At 48.1% G+C, this 16,929-nt stretch overlaps 1 protein-coding gene across 8 annotated transcripts in view; it reads right to left on the bottom strand.

Moving 5' to 3' along the window:
- Positions 1-13,002, bottom strand: part of MAP7D2 (MAP7 domain containing 2) — a 90,229-nt gene extending 77,227 nt beyond the window's left edge. For 4 of the 8 annotated variants that reach the window (XM_084869508.1, XM_084869510.1, XM_084869511.1 and 1 more), the window contains exon 1: positions 12,809-13,001. In XM_084869508.1, coding sequence (XP_084725634.1) covers positions 12,809-12,935 — 127 coding nt within the window. In that variant the 5' untranslated portion in view covers positions 12,936-13,001. Of the gene's footprint in view, positions 1-12,808 lie in introns of all 8 variants that reach the window. The other 4 variants (XM_084869507.1, XM_084869512.1, XM_084869509.1 and 1 more) reach the window with 2 other exon arrangements.
- Between the last annotated feature and the right edge of the window lie 3,927 nt (positions 13,003-16,929).

Here is a 16,929-nt window from a genome sequence, read left to right as displayed (position 1 = left end):
GAAAGTCCCGTTGGGAAGCTTTGGGGAACTGAGCCCAGAGGAGGTTGCAGGTCTATTTATGGAGACTGGGGGGTTTTGTGAAAAGGATGCTGAGTAAGAGCCCTGCCTGTCCCCAGGAGGCATTCGAAAGAGAGGGACATTTTGAGAAAAGATGTTTGTATGAACATAAAGAACTTCTTGACCCAGGAGGTGTTGGGTGCCCCTCCAGCTTCACAGAATGTGGAGCAAAGATCCACTCTCTGGGGAAAAACATGGGCGGCCGCTCACCCCATATTCTCTCTCAAGGTTCTCTGTGGACCTGGAGTCCACAGAAGGAACCCCAAAAGTCTGGCCCTCGGTCTCCTTGATCCAAGATGAGGAGGAGTGAAGGGGGAGCAGAAGCTCGGTCTCAGGGGGACAGTTCTCAGCAGGAATGCCGCCACTTGACAGTTTCCACAATTTGAACACAACAGGCAGAGAAGAGAGGAAGTTGCTGGGACTCCATAATCACAGGGCCAGGGCCCTGTTCAGCCCATCCCAACCCTCCTGGTATGTGTACTGGCCAAACCACTCAAGGCTCAGGCGTGTCTTCATTGTGGCACAGCTGGCTTGTCTTCAGATTAGCCTGTGAATCACGTGTGCACCTATTCAGATCACTAAAGCTGTGACCGAGTCAGTCTGTCTTCAAAGGGGACCGGTAACCCCAACACAGGCCCGTTACAGTAACTGCCCTGAGATAGTATTTTTCTCAAAGAACCAATTCCTTATGACCTAGATACCAACCAGCCAGGTCCTGGTTGGCTACAGAGATTTTCCTGTGAGGGCTGAGGAAGTCATTCTGCCACATCCAGGGCAAGTTTTCCCACATACACACCACACCCCAGAGGGTCACGCTGATGCCAAGCCACAGAAACACTGCCAGCACCTCGGTGGCCTGGAAAGATAAGGCTGAGGCCCTGAAACCCGACAGCCCTCCTGAAACCAGGCGTGTGCCCAGCAATGTAAACTGGGAAACAAACTAGAACATAGGAGGTGGTCACTTGCGTTAGCGTGTTCCCAAAGGCAGGATGCTGTTGGCCTTTTGTCTAATACTAACCCCACTTCCAGGTTTTTCTCCCCGGCGCCAAGACATTTGTGCCCACCAGCCTGAGGCAGTGGGAAATCCGCTTCTGCTGTGATTTCACCCTCTTCAGAAATTCCGGCCTCAAGCTTCCAAGGGGGGTTTAAGTCTACACACATGACATTCCCAGAGCTTACCTTCCAGTCCTTCCTTTTGCAAGCGAGGAGCTGTAGCGCGTTGCTACATGAGCAGAATCCAGGAAAAGGAAAACCCGAGTCTCTGCAGGTCCAAGATCAGACTCCCCAGAAGCCTGCCACGGGAGCTGTATTTCCCTTCTCATTTACATACACGGTGAAGTCATTGCAACCAACGCCCTGGGGAGTTGGGCCCCACATCTCCTTCTAGGGCATTACTCACTTATAGATGAACTGCCTTGGGAAAGACAACAGCATGCAGCTGCTAGAAACCAGTTCTTTACTCTGGTCCTGTTTTTTTGTTTGTTTGTTTATTTAAAAATATATTTTATTGATTTTTTACAGAGAGGAAGGAAGAGGGACAGAAAGTCAGAAACATCAATGGGAGAGACACATTGATCAGCTGCCTCCTGCACACCCCCCACTGGGGATGTGCCCGCAACCAAGACACATGCCCTTGACCGGAATCGAACCCGGGACCCTTCAGTCCACAGGCCAATGCTCTATCCACTGAGCCACACCGGTTTTGGCGACGCTGGTCCTGTTTTTATTTCATACACACACACACACACACACACACACACACACACACACACACACACTGAGTGCCCAGATTATTATGATCTCTGGATGCATAATAATCTGGCCACTCTGTGTGTGTGTGTGTGTGTGTGTGTGTGTGTGTGTATTAGAGGCCCGGTGCATGAATTCATGTATGGGTGGAGTCCGGCCGGCCTGGCCAGGGGAGGGGACATGGGCGATTGGTTGGCCAGCCTGCTGGTCAAACTCCTGGTCAAGGGGACAATTTGCACATTAGCCTTTTATTATATAGGATATACACTGAGTGGCCAGATTATTATGTGTTCAGAGATCATAATAATCTGGTCACTCAGTGTGTGTGTGTGTGTGTGTGTGTGTGTGTGTGTTTCAGAGCAGAAGGGAGAGGGGGAGAGAGATAGAAACATCAATGATGAGAGAATCATTGATCTATTGCCTCCTGTACACCCCACACTGGGTATCGAGCCCACAACCCAGACATGTGCCCCGATCAGGAGTCGAACCGTGACCTCATGGTTCATAAATGCTCAACCACTGAGTCATGCTGGAGGGACGGTCCTGTTTTCAGTTGGGAGAAACCCTACCTGGATCCAGCGATGGGACTGTTTATACAGGCTTTCACTTCCATCTTGGACTGCCTGAAAACTGCCCTCAGACACTTCTTACTATCCAAGGAGCATATACTGAACCAGCTACTATTGACCTGCCTCATGAAGGAGTGTACAGTTGGGCCAGGACAGAGGCATGTAAACAAATATTTATAAATATAATGCTGATAAGTTGCAATAATGCTATATAGAAACAAAGGTGGACACACTGCCTGGGGGTGGTGGCTGTGGCTGTGTTCCCACATCACCCACCAGAATGGCTAAAATTAAAAAGGCTGGCAATATATGGGGGGGGGGAATGTTAAAATATGTACACAGATAATAATTTAATAAAATAAATAAATAAATAAATAAATAAATAAATAAATATCAAATTGGCTTACAAAAAAAAAAAAAAAAAGGCTGGCAATACCCTGTGTCCATAAAGATGTGGAGGAACTGGAAGTCTAATGAAAAATGGTATGGCCGTGTGATAGGCAGAATAATAACTCCCGAGAGATATCCACACTCTAGTCCTTGGAACCCGTGAATGTTACCTTATGTGACAAAAAGGCATTTGCAGATGTGATTAAGTTAAGGCTCTTGAAATGGGGGGATTCCCTAGGTGGCCCCCATGTAATCACAAGGGAGATTAGGAGAGTTAATGTGAGAGAGAGGAGATGTGACAATGAAATCAAAAGTTGGGAGGGATTGGAAGATGCTACACTGCTGGCCTTGACGGTGGAGGATGGGGTCATGAGCCAAGGAGTGTAGGCAGCCTGTAGGAGCTGGAGAGGACAAGGAAAGAGATTCTCCCCCAGAGCCTCCAGAAAGGTTCTGCTGACATCTTAATTTTAGGACTCCTGACTGTCAGAATTATCCTATCTACTAAACGAGTAATATGCAAATTGACCATCACTCCAACACACAAGATGGCCAGCAGGGGAGGGCAGTTGGGAGGGACCATGTCTACAAGGGAGGGGAGTTGTGGGCAATCAGGCCAGCAGGGGAGGGCATTAGGGAGGGACCAGGCCTGCAAGGGAGGGCAGTTGGGAGCAATCAAGCCTGCAGGGAAGGGTAGTTAGGGGTGACCAGGCCTGCAGGGGAGGGCAGGTAAGGGCAATCAGGCTGGCAGAGGAGCAGTTAGGCATTAATCAGGCTGTCAGGGGAATGGTTAGGGGATGATCAGGTTGGCAGGCAGAAGCAGTTAGGGGCAAGCAGGAAGGCAAGCAGGCAAGCAGTTGGGAGCCAGCCGTCCTGGATTGTGAGAGGGATGCCCAGCTGCTCATTTAGGCCTGATCCAGGTAGGGGTCCCAGATTGGAGAGGGTGCAGGTTGGGCTGAGGGACACACCCCCCCATGCACAAATGTCGTGCACCAGGCCTCTAGTAAGACAATAAATTCTGTTGCTATAAGCCAGTAATGTGTGGTAATTTGTTATAACAGCAATAGGAAACTCCAACTGTTTGGAAAACGTGTTAGCACTACCTGCTAAAGGTATATATGCCTATCATATATATGCCTATCATAATACCCAGCAATTCCACTCCTTGGTATGTCCACAACAAAAATGCATCTGTATGGGCACCAAGAGATGGGTACAAGCATGTTCATGATAGCAGTTTTAGTCAAAAGAATAAAAAGCTGAAAATAACCCAACTGTCCACGAGCAATAGAATGGATAAGACAAATTGTAGTACAGTCACACAATGTAATAGTACTCAGAAATCAAAAGAAATGAAAGCTTGAGATCTGTAACATGGGTAAGCCTTACAGACATAATGTTGAGTCAAGAAAACCAGACACAAATAAAGTATATATTTGGTGAAAAGGTTCTGGAGATAAATCTTGGTGATATAATAGTTGCACAAGAATGTGAATGTACTTAATGCTACTAAGCTGAACTCTTAACAATGGCTAAAATGGTAAATTTCTTTTAAAAAATATATATTTTATTGATTTTTCACAGAGAGGAAGAGAGAGGGATAGAGAGCTAGAAACATCGATGAGAGAGAAACATCGATCAGCTGCCTCCTGCACACCCACCACTGGGGATGCGCCACAACCGAGGTACATGCCCTTGGCCGGAATCAAACCCAGGACCTTTCAGTACGCAGGCTGACGCTCTATCCACTGAGCCAAACCGGTTTCAGCTAAAATGGTAAATTTCATGTTATATATATTTTGCCAAAATAACAATGTACATACTACATGAATCTATTTTAATGAAGTTCAAAAACAAGCAAAAGTAATTCATAGTGAAAAGAGGAGAGAACAAAGGTCACCTTTGGGGGTGGGGGAGTATGGTCTGGGGCAGTGGTCAGCAAACTCATTAGTCAACAGAGCCAAATATCAACAGTACGACGATTGAAATTTCTTTTGAGAGCCACAATTTTAAACTTAAACTTCTAATGCCACTTCTTCAAAATAGACTCGCCCAGCTGAAACCGGTTTGGCCCAGTGGATAGACTGCAGACTGAAAGGTCCCAGGTTCGATTCCGGCCAAGGGCATGTACCTTGGTTGTGGGCACATCCCCAGTAGGACGTGTGCAGGAGGCAGCTGGTCAATGTTTCTCTCTCATCAATGTTTCTAACTCTCTATCTCTATCCTCTCTCTTCCTCTCGGTCCCCAGTAGGGGGTGTGCAAGAGGCAGCTGATCGATGTTTCTCTCTCATCTATGTTTCTAGCTTTCTATCCCTCTCTCTTCCTCTCTGTAAAAACTCAATAAAATATATATTTTTTAAAATAGACTCGCCCAGGCCGTGGTATTTTGTGGAAGAGCCACACTCAAGGGGCCAAAGAGCTGCATGTGGCTCGCGAGCTGTGGTTTGCCGACCACGGGTCTAGAAGGAGGCACAAGAGAACCTTCTGTGTGCTAAGAATGTTTAGTATTTTGATCTGGGTGTTGGTTACAAGGGTGCATATATAAAAATTCATTAGAATGTATGCTTCAAATCTATGAGCTTTTGTTTCCAAATGCCAACCCCAAGTTTATTTGCACATTATTTGATTTACCTGGATTAGTGTTATCAAACTACAATGGAAATGGAAGAGAAAAGAAAAAACCATCCCAAGTGTGCATGGTTGAGGAAGGCTTTAGGGAAGAGGTGAGGTGTGAGCCACATATTAAAGGATGAACATGGCCGAAACTGGTTTTGCTCAGTGGATAGAGCGTCGGGCTGCGGACTGAAAGGTCCCAGGTTCAATTCCGGCCAAGGGCATGTACCTTGGTTGTGGGCACATCCCCAGTAGGACGTGTGCAGGAGGCAGCTGATCAATGTTTCTCTCTCATCAATGTTTCTAGCTCTCTATCTCTCTTCCTCTCGGAAAAAAAAAATAAAATAAAAAATCAATAAAATACATTTTAAAAATAAATAAAGGATGAACATGGCAGACACAGAGAGGAAGGGAATTCTGAGCAGAGGAAAGAGCATGTAGATAGTGAGGTGCAAGTGCATGCAGAGTGTCCTGGACACCACAAGCGTGGGGTGGTCACTGGCCAGAGAGAGGGGGCTGGAGGGATAAACAGGAGCCCATCCCAACATGCCTGGGAACCCCCATCAGCAGTGTAGACTTCTCAAGCTAAGCGGATGTTAGAGGAGGTTAAGACAGAGAGTGACATGATGGATCCATGACAGAGAGGGTAACACCCAGACAGAGGGACAGAGACAAGGTCTGACCCAGGTGACGGGGATGGGGACATGAGAAATGAAGGAGGCAGAACTCCATCTTGGATGTAAGTGAGAGGGGCCAGGGAGGCTATTAAGTCTGCTGCCTCCAAGCCTACATGGTGGTTGACTCCGCTAACACAAAGGGTGAGGACCAGACTGCCCCCCTTCTGCCTCCTGGGTCGGCAGTGGAGGATCACAGCATCCAGAGCTGGAAAGCACCAGTCAGATCTCCTAGTGTACCATCTCACGCATAGACAAGCACCCAGGTTCTTTTCATAGGCCAACACCCGAGGCCACAGTTTGTGAGGAACAAGCTGGAACGAGAGAATTGAGGCTTATCTCCTTGAGTGAGCATGTCCCGGAGGAGAGGGAACGTGACTCATTCAGCGCCCAATGCCCCCAGATGCCCTCACCAGTCTTACCTCCCACCGCAGGGCTCTCCAGCCGAGGCCTGCGCGCTCAGTCTCTGCCAACCTCTCAGTGGAAAAGCTCCCCCCACAGCCCACCCAAATCCTGCCCGGCTAATGGTGCCATCTAATGGGATTGTAATAAGTCAATCTGGTTTCTCTTCCAAGTTGTACAACCCAGACTGAGGGCTTAGCTGACCATGGGCAGCCCAGGGCTCCCAGGAGCCAAACATAAGCCTTGAACTTCTAGGTTCCATCACCTCCCTGTAGACCCGATATGAACCACGGGAGCTACCTGCGGATGCTGACCTTGGTGGCCTGCACACATCTGAGTGTTGTTGAATGACGAGTGCCAGTACCAGAGCTTGCAGAGGAGATACCAAGAACAGATGGATTGGAAGTGACTTAAGGCTTCATTCCTCACTTTTTGTTCCTTATTTGTCAAAGTAAGTCCATCTAGTTAACTACACAGTTCAATTCAGGGACCACTACCACATGCGGCTATTTACCTTTAAATTATTTAAAATCAGATGCCATTAAAAATCCAGTTTCTCAGTACACATATAGAACAGATGCAGAATATTTCCATCCTCACAGAAAGTTCTACCGGACAGGATTGTACCCGTGTGTGGTATCTCCTTTTTAAATTGGCATAGTCAGCCCTGACCAGTTTGGCTCAGTGGACAGAGCGTTGGCCTGTGGGCTGAAGGGTCCCGGGTTCGATTCCGGTCAAGGGCATGTACCTTGGTTGCGGGCACAGCCCCAGTAGGGGGCGTGCAGGAGGCAGCTGGTCAATGATTCTCTCTCATCGATGTTTCTATCTCTCTCTCCCTCTTCCTTCCTCTCTGAAATCAATAGAGAAATGGAGTCTATTTTCCCTTCCCTTGAATTCGGGCTGGCCTTGAGGCTTGCTTTGACCACTGAATGCAGCCTAAGTGATAGTCTAGGACTTCCAAGCCCAGGCCTTAAGCGAACTGGCAACTTGTGCTTCCTCACTCTCAAAGCGCAGCTGCCACGCTGTGGCGTTCAGGGCAGACTCCCTGGACCAGGAGAGGCTTCAAGCCCACTGAGCTCCCGGGTGGCTGCAATGGCAGGAGCCACTCAGCTGACACTTCAAGGACCAGAAGAACTGCTAACCGCTCCACGAACCCAACCAACCCCAGAATCCTGAGAAACGATAAAGTTGCAGTGGTTTGTTATACAGGCATAGATAACCAAAACATCTCTAAAGGGAGGCTTAAAACAGTATAAAGCCCTGGCCGGTGGCTCAGTTGGTTGGAGCATCATCCTATACATCAAAGGTTGGCAGGTTTGATTCCCAGTCAGGGCAGATGCCCAGGTTGTGGGTTCCATTCCAGTCAGGGCTGGTTCGGGAAGCAACCGACCAATGTTTCTCTCTCTCACCTTACTCTCTATAAAATCAATTTTAAAAACTTTTTTTTTTTTTTTTTTTTTACAAAAGGTGTTTGTGTCAGGCTGGTGTGGCTCAGTGGTTGAGCATCAACCTATGAATCAGGAGGTCATGATTTGTTTTGTTTTGTTTTTTTAAAGTTGAACTTTTATTATTATTTTTTTTAATCCTCACCCAAAGATATTTTTCCATTGATACCGTATTTTTTGGACCATAAGACGCACTTTTTTCCCCCCAGAAGTGGGGGGGGGGAAAGTCCCTGCGTCTTATGGTCCAAATATAGCCTACACATATACTTTTATTTTTATTTTTTTTTAAATCAATCTTTATTGTTCATATTATTACAAAGGTTCCTCATTTCTTCCCCCCTCCACCAGGTTCCCACCCCTCCCTCTGCCCCCTCCCCATCCCCCATTGTCCTCATCCATAGGTGCACAGTTTATGTTCAGTCTCTTCCTCCCTCCCTTTCCCCGATAGTAAATCCCTTTTCAGATAGTAAATCTGTTACTTAGCATTTTCTCATATCAATAATACCTCCACATGCCCAATGATACACTTCACACAAAAGACATTTCCAAATAGGTCAACCAGCCTCATCCAGGCCCCACCCAACACCCCAGCGCTATACTAACTCAACACATCCAGATCTAAGCCTTCATCACTTGATTCAGCAGACCCTCAAGTTCCCGCAAAAGTTTCCAGCCATGTCTGAGAGGCAGCCGTGGGCAGGAGGTCATGATTTGATTACCGGTTGTGGGTGAGGTCCCATGTAGGGGGCGTGCAGGAGGCAGCCAATCAATGATTTTCAAACATCATCATTGATGTTTCTCTCTCTCTCCCTTCCTCTCCGAAATCAATTTTTAAAAAATGTTTTAAAGGGTGTTTGTGAGGAATAAAGTAAAATAATGTGATGAGTCCTAACCGGTTTGGCTCAGTGGATAGAGCATCGGCCTGCGGACTGAAGGGTCCCAGGTTCCATTCCAGTCAAGGGCATGTACCTTGGTCATGGGCACGTCCCCAGTAGGGAGTGTGCAGGAGGCAGCTGATCAATGTTTCTTTCTCATCGATGTTTCTAACTCTCTATCTCTCTCCCTTCCTCTCTGTAAAAAAAAAAAAAAAAAAAAAAAAAAATCAATAAAATGTATTAAAAAAAATAATAATGTGTGATGAGCAGTTATAATGTTGCTTGGCATATCAGTGCTTGACAAAGAGCGGCTGTTGCTATCGGAGGAGCTAAGGTTACCCCAAGTGCAGTAGGTGACCTAAAACCCGCAGGCACATTCCGGCTCTGCGGGCTCAGGCCCTGAGCCCCAGCACAGAAGGTGAAAGGGGAAGGCTGGATCCATACTATGAGAAGCTCAAAGGAAGTGAGCCCCCTAAGGGCAAAAGGGACAGGGGACATTTCGGACTGAGGGGTGCACGGGACCATGTGACCCTGAGGTCTGGTGCTCCTACCTGCTGGCTAACGGTATTTAAGCAGATCCAAGCAACAGGCTCTGGCCTTCCTTCGTTACACTGTGCCTATAACACAGGCGCTGAAAAGAACAATGCCTTTGATAACTTCCACAGGGGAGGTTATTAAAAGGAAAGAAATCATCACCGGAGGACAATGGGCACACCCACCGGATTTTGATCTCAGAAGAAACTGTTGCTAAAGGAAACAACCAAGAGGTAGTTCCTTGCCACCTCCTACTCAATACCTCCCAGGAAACCACTCGCCAGCCCATCTCCACCCCCGGTGTGCCCACGTGAAAGAGAGCCTACATACCACAGGCCTTTCCCTCTTTCCTGGCCCTCAGCACTCAGCACAAACTTAGGAACAAAGGTTGACCTCCAGAAATGCAGGGTTGCCCTAACTGGTTTGGCTCAGTAGATAGAGCGTCGGCCTGCGGACTAAAGGGTCCCAGGTTCAATTCCGGTCAAGGGCATGTACCTTGGTTGCGGGCACATCCCCAGTAGGGAGTGTGCAGGAGGCAGCTGAATCAATGTTTCTATCTCTCTATTCCTCTCCTTTCCTCTCTGTAAAAAATCAATAAAATATATTTTTTTAAAAAGAAAAAGAAATGCAGGGTTGCCCTAGCCGGTTTGGCTCAGTGGATAGAGCATCAGCCCTGGGACTGAAGGGTCCTCTGTTTGATTCCGGTCCAGGGTTGCAGGCTTGATCCCTGATCCCGATTGGTAGGGTTCATCCAGGAGGCAACCAATCAATGTGGCGCACATCAATGTTTCTCCTTGTGTGTCTCTCCCTTTCTCTTCCACTCTCTAAAAAATCAATGAAAAAATATCTTTGGCTGAGGATTAATAACAACAAAAAAAAGTGTTGAATCTCATTAGGAATGATACAGACTTGATTGACCAATGAATGATCAGATTGTGGAATAGATTATAATAATAAAACCTCAATAATTGCTGAAACAGGTGTGGCTCCCTGGACAGAGCGTTGGCTTGGGGACTGAAAGGTCCCAGGTTCGATTCCGGTCAAGGGCATGTACCTTGGTTGTGGGCACACCCCCAGTAGGGGGTGTGCAAGAGGCGGCTGATCGATGATTCTCTCTCATCGATGTTTCTAAGTCTCTATTCCTCTCTCTTCCTCTCTGTAAAGAATCAATAAAATATATATTTTTAAAAATGGTTCCACAATAAAGTTTCCAACTAGAACTGGGTAAGAATGTCCCCTTATTAAGGTCCTTCAAATAAATTAAAGTCCCACAGATAAATTGCAGGCCCAACCATACAGCCCCTCCCTGTCTCTAAGAACTGAAATAACCTATTATTTAAACCCCCAACCAAATAAAATGTGAACTTCGATAACCTCCCCTTCCCAATGTTTGTTTCTATTGGGTCCCCTCTCACCACCCACTCACCCATCAGAACCCCCGCTTGTTCTGATGGGTGAGTGGGTGGTGAGAGGAACCAAATTTTTAACCCCAAAATGTGTCTTTTGAGATACTGATTTAAACTGTATTAAGGTTTTTGTTATTAAGAAACAAAAACCTCAGCAAGAACCTTTGACCGTCCCCCCCTTCCTGCCTAGAATAATTCAGATAGAAAAATCTGCTTCCGGAAGCGAATCAACATAATCGCTTTAGCAACATATGAATTAGTGCATGTGATGCACAGGAAGAAGTGTAGCAAAGCCCGCTTCCCTCTGGGTCCCATTGCTTCTGGGTGGCCCAGTAAGAATTTGTTTGCCATGTATTTGCTCTTTCTCCTACCTGTGATTTTCCTACTTCCGCTTTGTAATCCTGAACCCCCAGACCACCACCTTACCCCTTCTCCTCTGTCCAGAGTGACATACAGGCCTTAACTCCCTTAATAAGGGGACATTCTTACCCAGTTCTAGTTGGAAACTTTGGGGTTTCATACCTTAAGACACCCTGGCATGCAGATTCGTAACAAACTTTGTATATTTTCTCTTGTTGATCTGTCTCTGTTCATTTGATGACTAGCCCAGCTAGAAGAATCTAGAAGGTGGGAGTGAAGTTATTTCTCACGCCCCCCACAGTGCCTTCTTCCCTTGCATTTGCAGCCCAGTTTCTCAAGCCAAAAGGATGAAAACAGGACATATTTATAGTATTTATATCACTCTCCTGATGTTGGTTAAAATCTGCCTTAAAAATATGAATGAGGAAAAACACAAACTGGGAAAGATTTAAGCCACCTCCTCCTCCTGTGAGTGATGCAAATGAAGGCTCAATCACAAATACGCCCTCCCAATGAAAAGCATGTTTTTTAAAAATATATTTTATTGATTTTTTACAGAGAGGGAGGGAGAGGGGAGGAAGGAAGAGGGAGAGTTAGAAACATCCATCAGCTGCCTTCTGCACACCTACCACCAGGGGTGTGCCTGCAACCAAGGTACATGCCCCTGACCTGAATCGAACCTAGGACCCTTCAGTCTGCAGGCCGACGTTCTATCCACTGACCCACACCGGCTCCAGCTGAAAAGCATGTTTTAAGTGACTAAAGCACATTTCCCTTGATTTCCCTTCCTTGGTACACCTTACATAAAATAATTATATCCTCACTATATGCTAGTTCTTCGAATCCTATACTTAAGAGCTGTGAGCTTTTGTGGTGCGCATTTTATACTGCAGTAAATCATGTTTTCAAAATCGCTCACGTTGACTTAAAAAAAAAAAAAAGGGGGCATTGCCAAGAAAACAGTATGAAATCGGTGTCCTCGTTGCCTGCACCCCCACGCTACCTGCAACCACTTGACAGAACCTTAGAAGACGCGAGACCTGCTGATGGAAAATTCTGCCAAATGTCCCCAGAATCTCCCCCTGCTCGGCTGATTTCTAGGCAGCCAATGCGGGCACCGGTCCCCCCTGCATAGGATCCAGGAGCTGCGCCTCCCGGGCCGGAGACTCATTCCTGGTGCTGCATTGAGGGGGCCGCGGCCCCCCAGGCCCCCGGGCAGCACCCGCCGCCGCAGGGGGACCCGGCCAGGGGTGACCCTCGGGTTCTGCCTCCGGGGATGCCGCAAAGCGGGCAGCTGCACCCTCTTTCGCATCGGGATGCGGACGCCGCTGGTGCATTTCCCTAGATGCAGAGTGGGCGGGCGCGCAGGCCCGGGGACCCCCCGCAGCCCGCAGCCCGCCGTCCTTCCGAGTGCCCCCCGAAGCCCGCCGTCCTTCCCAGTGCCCCCCACACCAGCAGATCACGAGAAACCCCCCCTACCCCGGGCATCAAACGTGGACTTCGGCACCCCACGTCAAACATACTTGCCACTCACCCTAAGCCACCCCCAAGCGCACTTACTCATTCACTCGGGCCGAGGGGGGACCCCGCCACCCGCACCGCAAGGGGCGCGGCCCCCCATCCAGCGCCCAGCCACAGCCAGGCAGAGGAGCCTTCCTCTTCCCTCCCCGCGGCGCCCCCACCCCGAGCCCTCCGGGGCCGGGGCCGCAGAGGGTCCTCCCGCCCCCGGGGCTCTACCTGAGAAGCGGTGGTTGGGCGGCGAGGTCCGCGCCGCGTTCGGCTCGGCCATCTTCCCGTGGAGCGGGGAGCCCCGCGCCGGCCCCTGCGCCCCGGCTCCCGCGCCGCTGCCGCCGCTCGGCTCCATCAGGGCGCGCTGCTCCACAGGCCCGCCGCCGCCGGCCCCTGCGCCGCACGCTCTGCCCCGCAGCGCCCGCGGCCGCACTCGGCATGCGCACTGGGCGCGCACGTGCGAGGGGCGCACCGGTTCTCACGCCGCGAACGCGCGCCGCGCGCACCGGCCGAGTGCGCACCGGTCCTCGCGCAGCCGGCGCGCGCCGCGCGCACGTGCAACGTGGGCTCCGGTTCTCACGGCGCACGCACCTACCGCGTGCACGTGCGTTGCGCGCACAGCGCGCTGGCACACGGGGGGCGCACACCACCCGTGTAACACTGTAAACACACCTCTCCCTGCAATGCACACGCAAAGCGGCATACAGTTTCTCACGCCGCGTGTGAACAAAGCGCGCACACACCATGTATGCACGCTTCTGTGCTCACGCATCGTGCACACGCGTCTTCCCAGGGCTCACACACACTAGGCTGTGGCTCTGGAAAGGGTTCCTGGCAGGGCGACAGGCAGGCGCCCCTGGGGCCAGGGCCAACGTGTGCGGACGCGGTGGGCCTCCCAGCAAGCACCATTGGGTTCCAGTTCTCACCCCAGCCAGGCGAGCGGCCCCTCAGGGCGGGACTCCCATACGCGGGCCAGGATGACCTTCAAGGAAGGGCGATGGCACGCAGTTTGAGGGATTTGCGCCCTCCAACCATGCCCCCTCCCCTCCTTGGCTGATTGCACCCAGAGCTACTCAATGGTTCCTTTTTTCCTGGAGTGCAAAGAACACGCATTTGAGAAATCTCTGGAAAGACCCATGAGAAACTGTGAAACGGGTAGTGTGTCCGGAGCAGGGTGGAGGAAGTGTGGAGGGGTTGGGGGTGTCCTTCCCCTGGACATCGTTTTACACGTCATGAACATTGATCTTGTCAAAATCATACATATTGAAAAAGGCATCTGGGGAGAGCCAGCTCAAGCCCCCAGGTGTTTGCCCAGATGCAGCTGCCAAGTGCTGATCCGCTGCAGTGGGGTCCCAGGCTGCGCCTTTCTCTGTTGGACCGGAACCAGCCCTCTGAGGGTCTAAGGCCCACAATTAGGGGAGAGAAGAGCACATGATTAAAAAGCTGATGGAGCGTCGGTCTGCGAACTGAAAGGTCCCAGGTTCGATTCCGGTCAAGGGCATGTACCTTGGTTGTGGGCACATCCCCAGTGGGGAGTGTGCAAGAGGCAGCTGATCGATGATTCTTTCTCATGGATGTTTTTAACTCTCTGTCCCTCTCTCTTCCTCTCTGTAAAAAAATCAATAAAATATATTTAAAAATAAATAGAAATAAAAATAAAAAGTCGAATTAAGCCCTAACTGGTTTGGCTCAGTGGATAAAGCGTTGGCCTGTGGACATTGTTTAATATATATACACATATTATTGATTTCAGAGAGGGAGAGGGAACGAGAGAGAGAAACATCAATGATGAGAGAGATTGGCTGCCTCCTGCACACCCCCTACTAGGGATGGACTCCACAATCCGGGCTTATGCCCTTGACCAGAATCAAACCCAGGACCCTTCATTCCACAGGCTGATGCTCTATCCATTTAGCTAAACCAGCTAGGGCTCTTATAGATTTTTTAAAAATGTGTTTTTATTGGTTTCAGAGAGGAAGGGAGAGGGAGAGAGAGATAAAAACACCAGTGATAAGAGAGAATCATTGATCAGCTGCCTCCTGCACGCCCCACAATAGGGATCAAGCCCAACCCAAGCATGTGCCCTGACTGGGAATTGAACCGTGACCTCCTGGTTCATAGGTTGACATTCAACCACTGAACCATGCCAGCTGGGTTCTTACAGATTTTTGATACCAGTTTATCATTCATCTAGTTCTCTTATTTATTTATTTAAAACTATATTTTATTGATTTTTTTTATAGAGAGGGAGAGGAATAGTCAGAAACATCAATGAGAGAGAGACATCAATCAGCTGCCTCCCGCACACCCTCTATTGGGGATGTGCCTGCAACCAAGGTACATGCCCTTGACCAGAATACAACCTGGGACCCTTCAGTCTGCAGGCCGACGCTCTATCCACTGAACCAAACTGGCTAGGGCTCATCTTCACCCAAGGGTATTTTAATCTTCACCCAAGGATATTTTTTCCATTAATTTTAGAGAGAGTAAAAGGGCGGGGGAGAGACAAGAGAAACATTGTTGAGAGAGAGACACATTGATTGGGTTGCCTCCCATCCGGGCCAGGGAGAAGTACATGCCCTTGACCTGAGTGGAATCCATGATCCTTCAGTTTGTGGGCTGAAGTTCTTTTTTATATTTTATTGACTTTTTACAGAGAGGAAGGGAGATAGAGAGCTAGAAACATCGATGAGAGAGAAACATCAACCAGCTGCCTCTTGCACACCCCCTACCGGGGATGTGCCCGCAACCAATGTACATGCCCTTGACCGGAATAGAACCTGGGACCTTTCAGTCCGCAGACAGATGGATGCTCTACCACTGAGCCAAACCGGTTTCGGCTGGGCTGAAGTTGTAACCACTGAGAACCCCAGCTAGGGCTAATTCATCCAATTCTTGAGCTCATTCATGGCTTGCTGACAAGTCAGAGTAGCATACGTACTTCTTTAGCTTTATTCTATTTTTTCTTCTTTTTACTTTCTATTCCACTCCGTCCTTTCCAATAATAAACACTTCCTGTTTTCTAGCTGTATTTTTCAATCATATATTGTGAAGATATGCATGGCTTTAATTTATATAAATGGTATTGCACAATAGTTATGATTCTGTTTGTTTTTCCTTGCTTGGAATTGCTTTCAACATCTATTCATTGCAAATGTATACAAAAATCTATATAAAAAAAATGTTAGTCATTCATTCTGGTTTACTTTTCTGAAAATTGCCTATTCAAACTTGCCAAATTTTCTATTGGACTTTTTGTCTTTTTCTGTTGATGTCCAGTTTACAGTATTCTACATAATTCTTAAAAAAATATATATTTTTTATTGATTTTTTTACAGAGAGGAAGAGAGAGGGATAGAGTTAGAAACATCGATCAGCTGCCCCCTACACACCCCCCACCGGGGATGTGCTCTCAACCAATGTACATGCCCCTGAATGGAATCGAACCTGGGACCTTTCAATCCGCAGGCCGACGCTTCATCCACTGAGCCAAACCCATCAGGCCTGGACCCATTTTATTCATCAGTTTATTTTGTTCGATCTGTATCTAGTCGTTAGTGTAGTGCAGTAGTTCTAAATGTTTTGTCTCAGAACACCTTCACAGCAGGGGTTGGAAATAGGCCTGTGGGCAAATGAAGCCTGCCACCTACTTCTGTTATTGGAATATGACCACACGCACTTGCTTACATGTTGTCCACAGCTGCTTTTGCGGTACAATGGCAGAATGGCGTTGTAACAGACATGGCCTACAAAACCTAAAATATTGATATATACTGTCTGGTCCTTTAGAAAGTTCACCAACCTCTACGTTACACCGAAAATTGAAACTCCCAAGCAACTTTTATGTTAATACCGTGTTTCCCCGAAAAGAAGACATCCTCCGAAAATAAGACCTAGCGCATGGAAAGATAAGACATCCCTTGAAAATAAGACCTAGCGCAACTTTGGGAGAAAAATTAATATAAGACAGTCTTATTTTCGGGGAAACAGGGTAGTGGGTGCTAAGTTTTCCAAAAGTGTAGTTTTTACTTGAAAGTATGATTGTAGTATTGGCAACACTGTCAGTGGTCCTCGCAATGACTAGTTCACTTGTGTGCTGTATCTCTGAAATAGGGATGTGTCAGAAAATCTAAAAAAAAAAAAAACTTCATAAAACTTTTAGTGAACAAATTTGAGAAGAGTGGCACTGTTTCACAGATTTGCAAATCTCTTTACTGTCTTAACAGAAGACAATCACCTATCTGCTTTTGTTTTCCACGTGTTGCAGTATATTATTTTGGTTAAAGCATATGAAGAAAATCTGGCCTCAGAGGTATGTGGTTGGGAGAAAAATATTTGAATAGCCTTTT

This window comes from Pipistrellus hanaki (genome assembly GCF_964339955.1).
Source record: "Pipistrellus hanaki genome assembly, chromosome: X".
Lineage (NCBI taxonomy): Eukaryota > Metazoa > Chordata > Mammalia > Chiroptera > Vespertilionidae > Pipistrellus > Pipistrellus hanaki.
The sequence above is the reverse complement of the archived record's forward strand: the minus strand, read 5'-3'. Positions and strand labels throughout refer to the sequence as shown.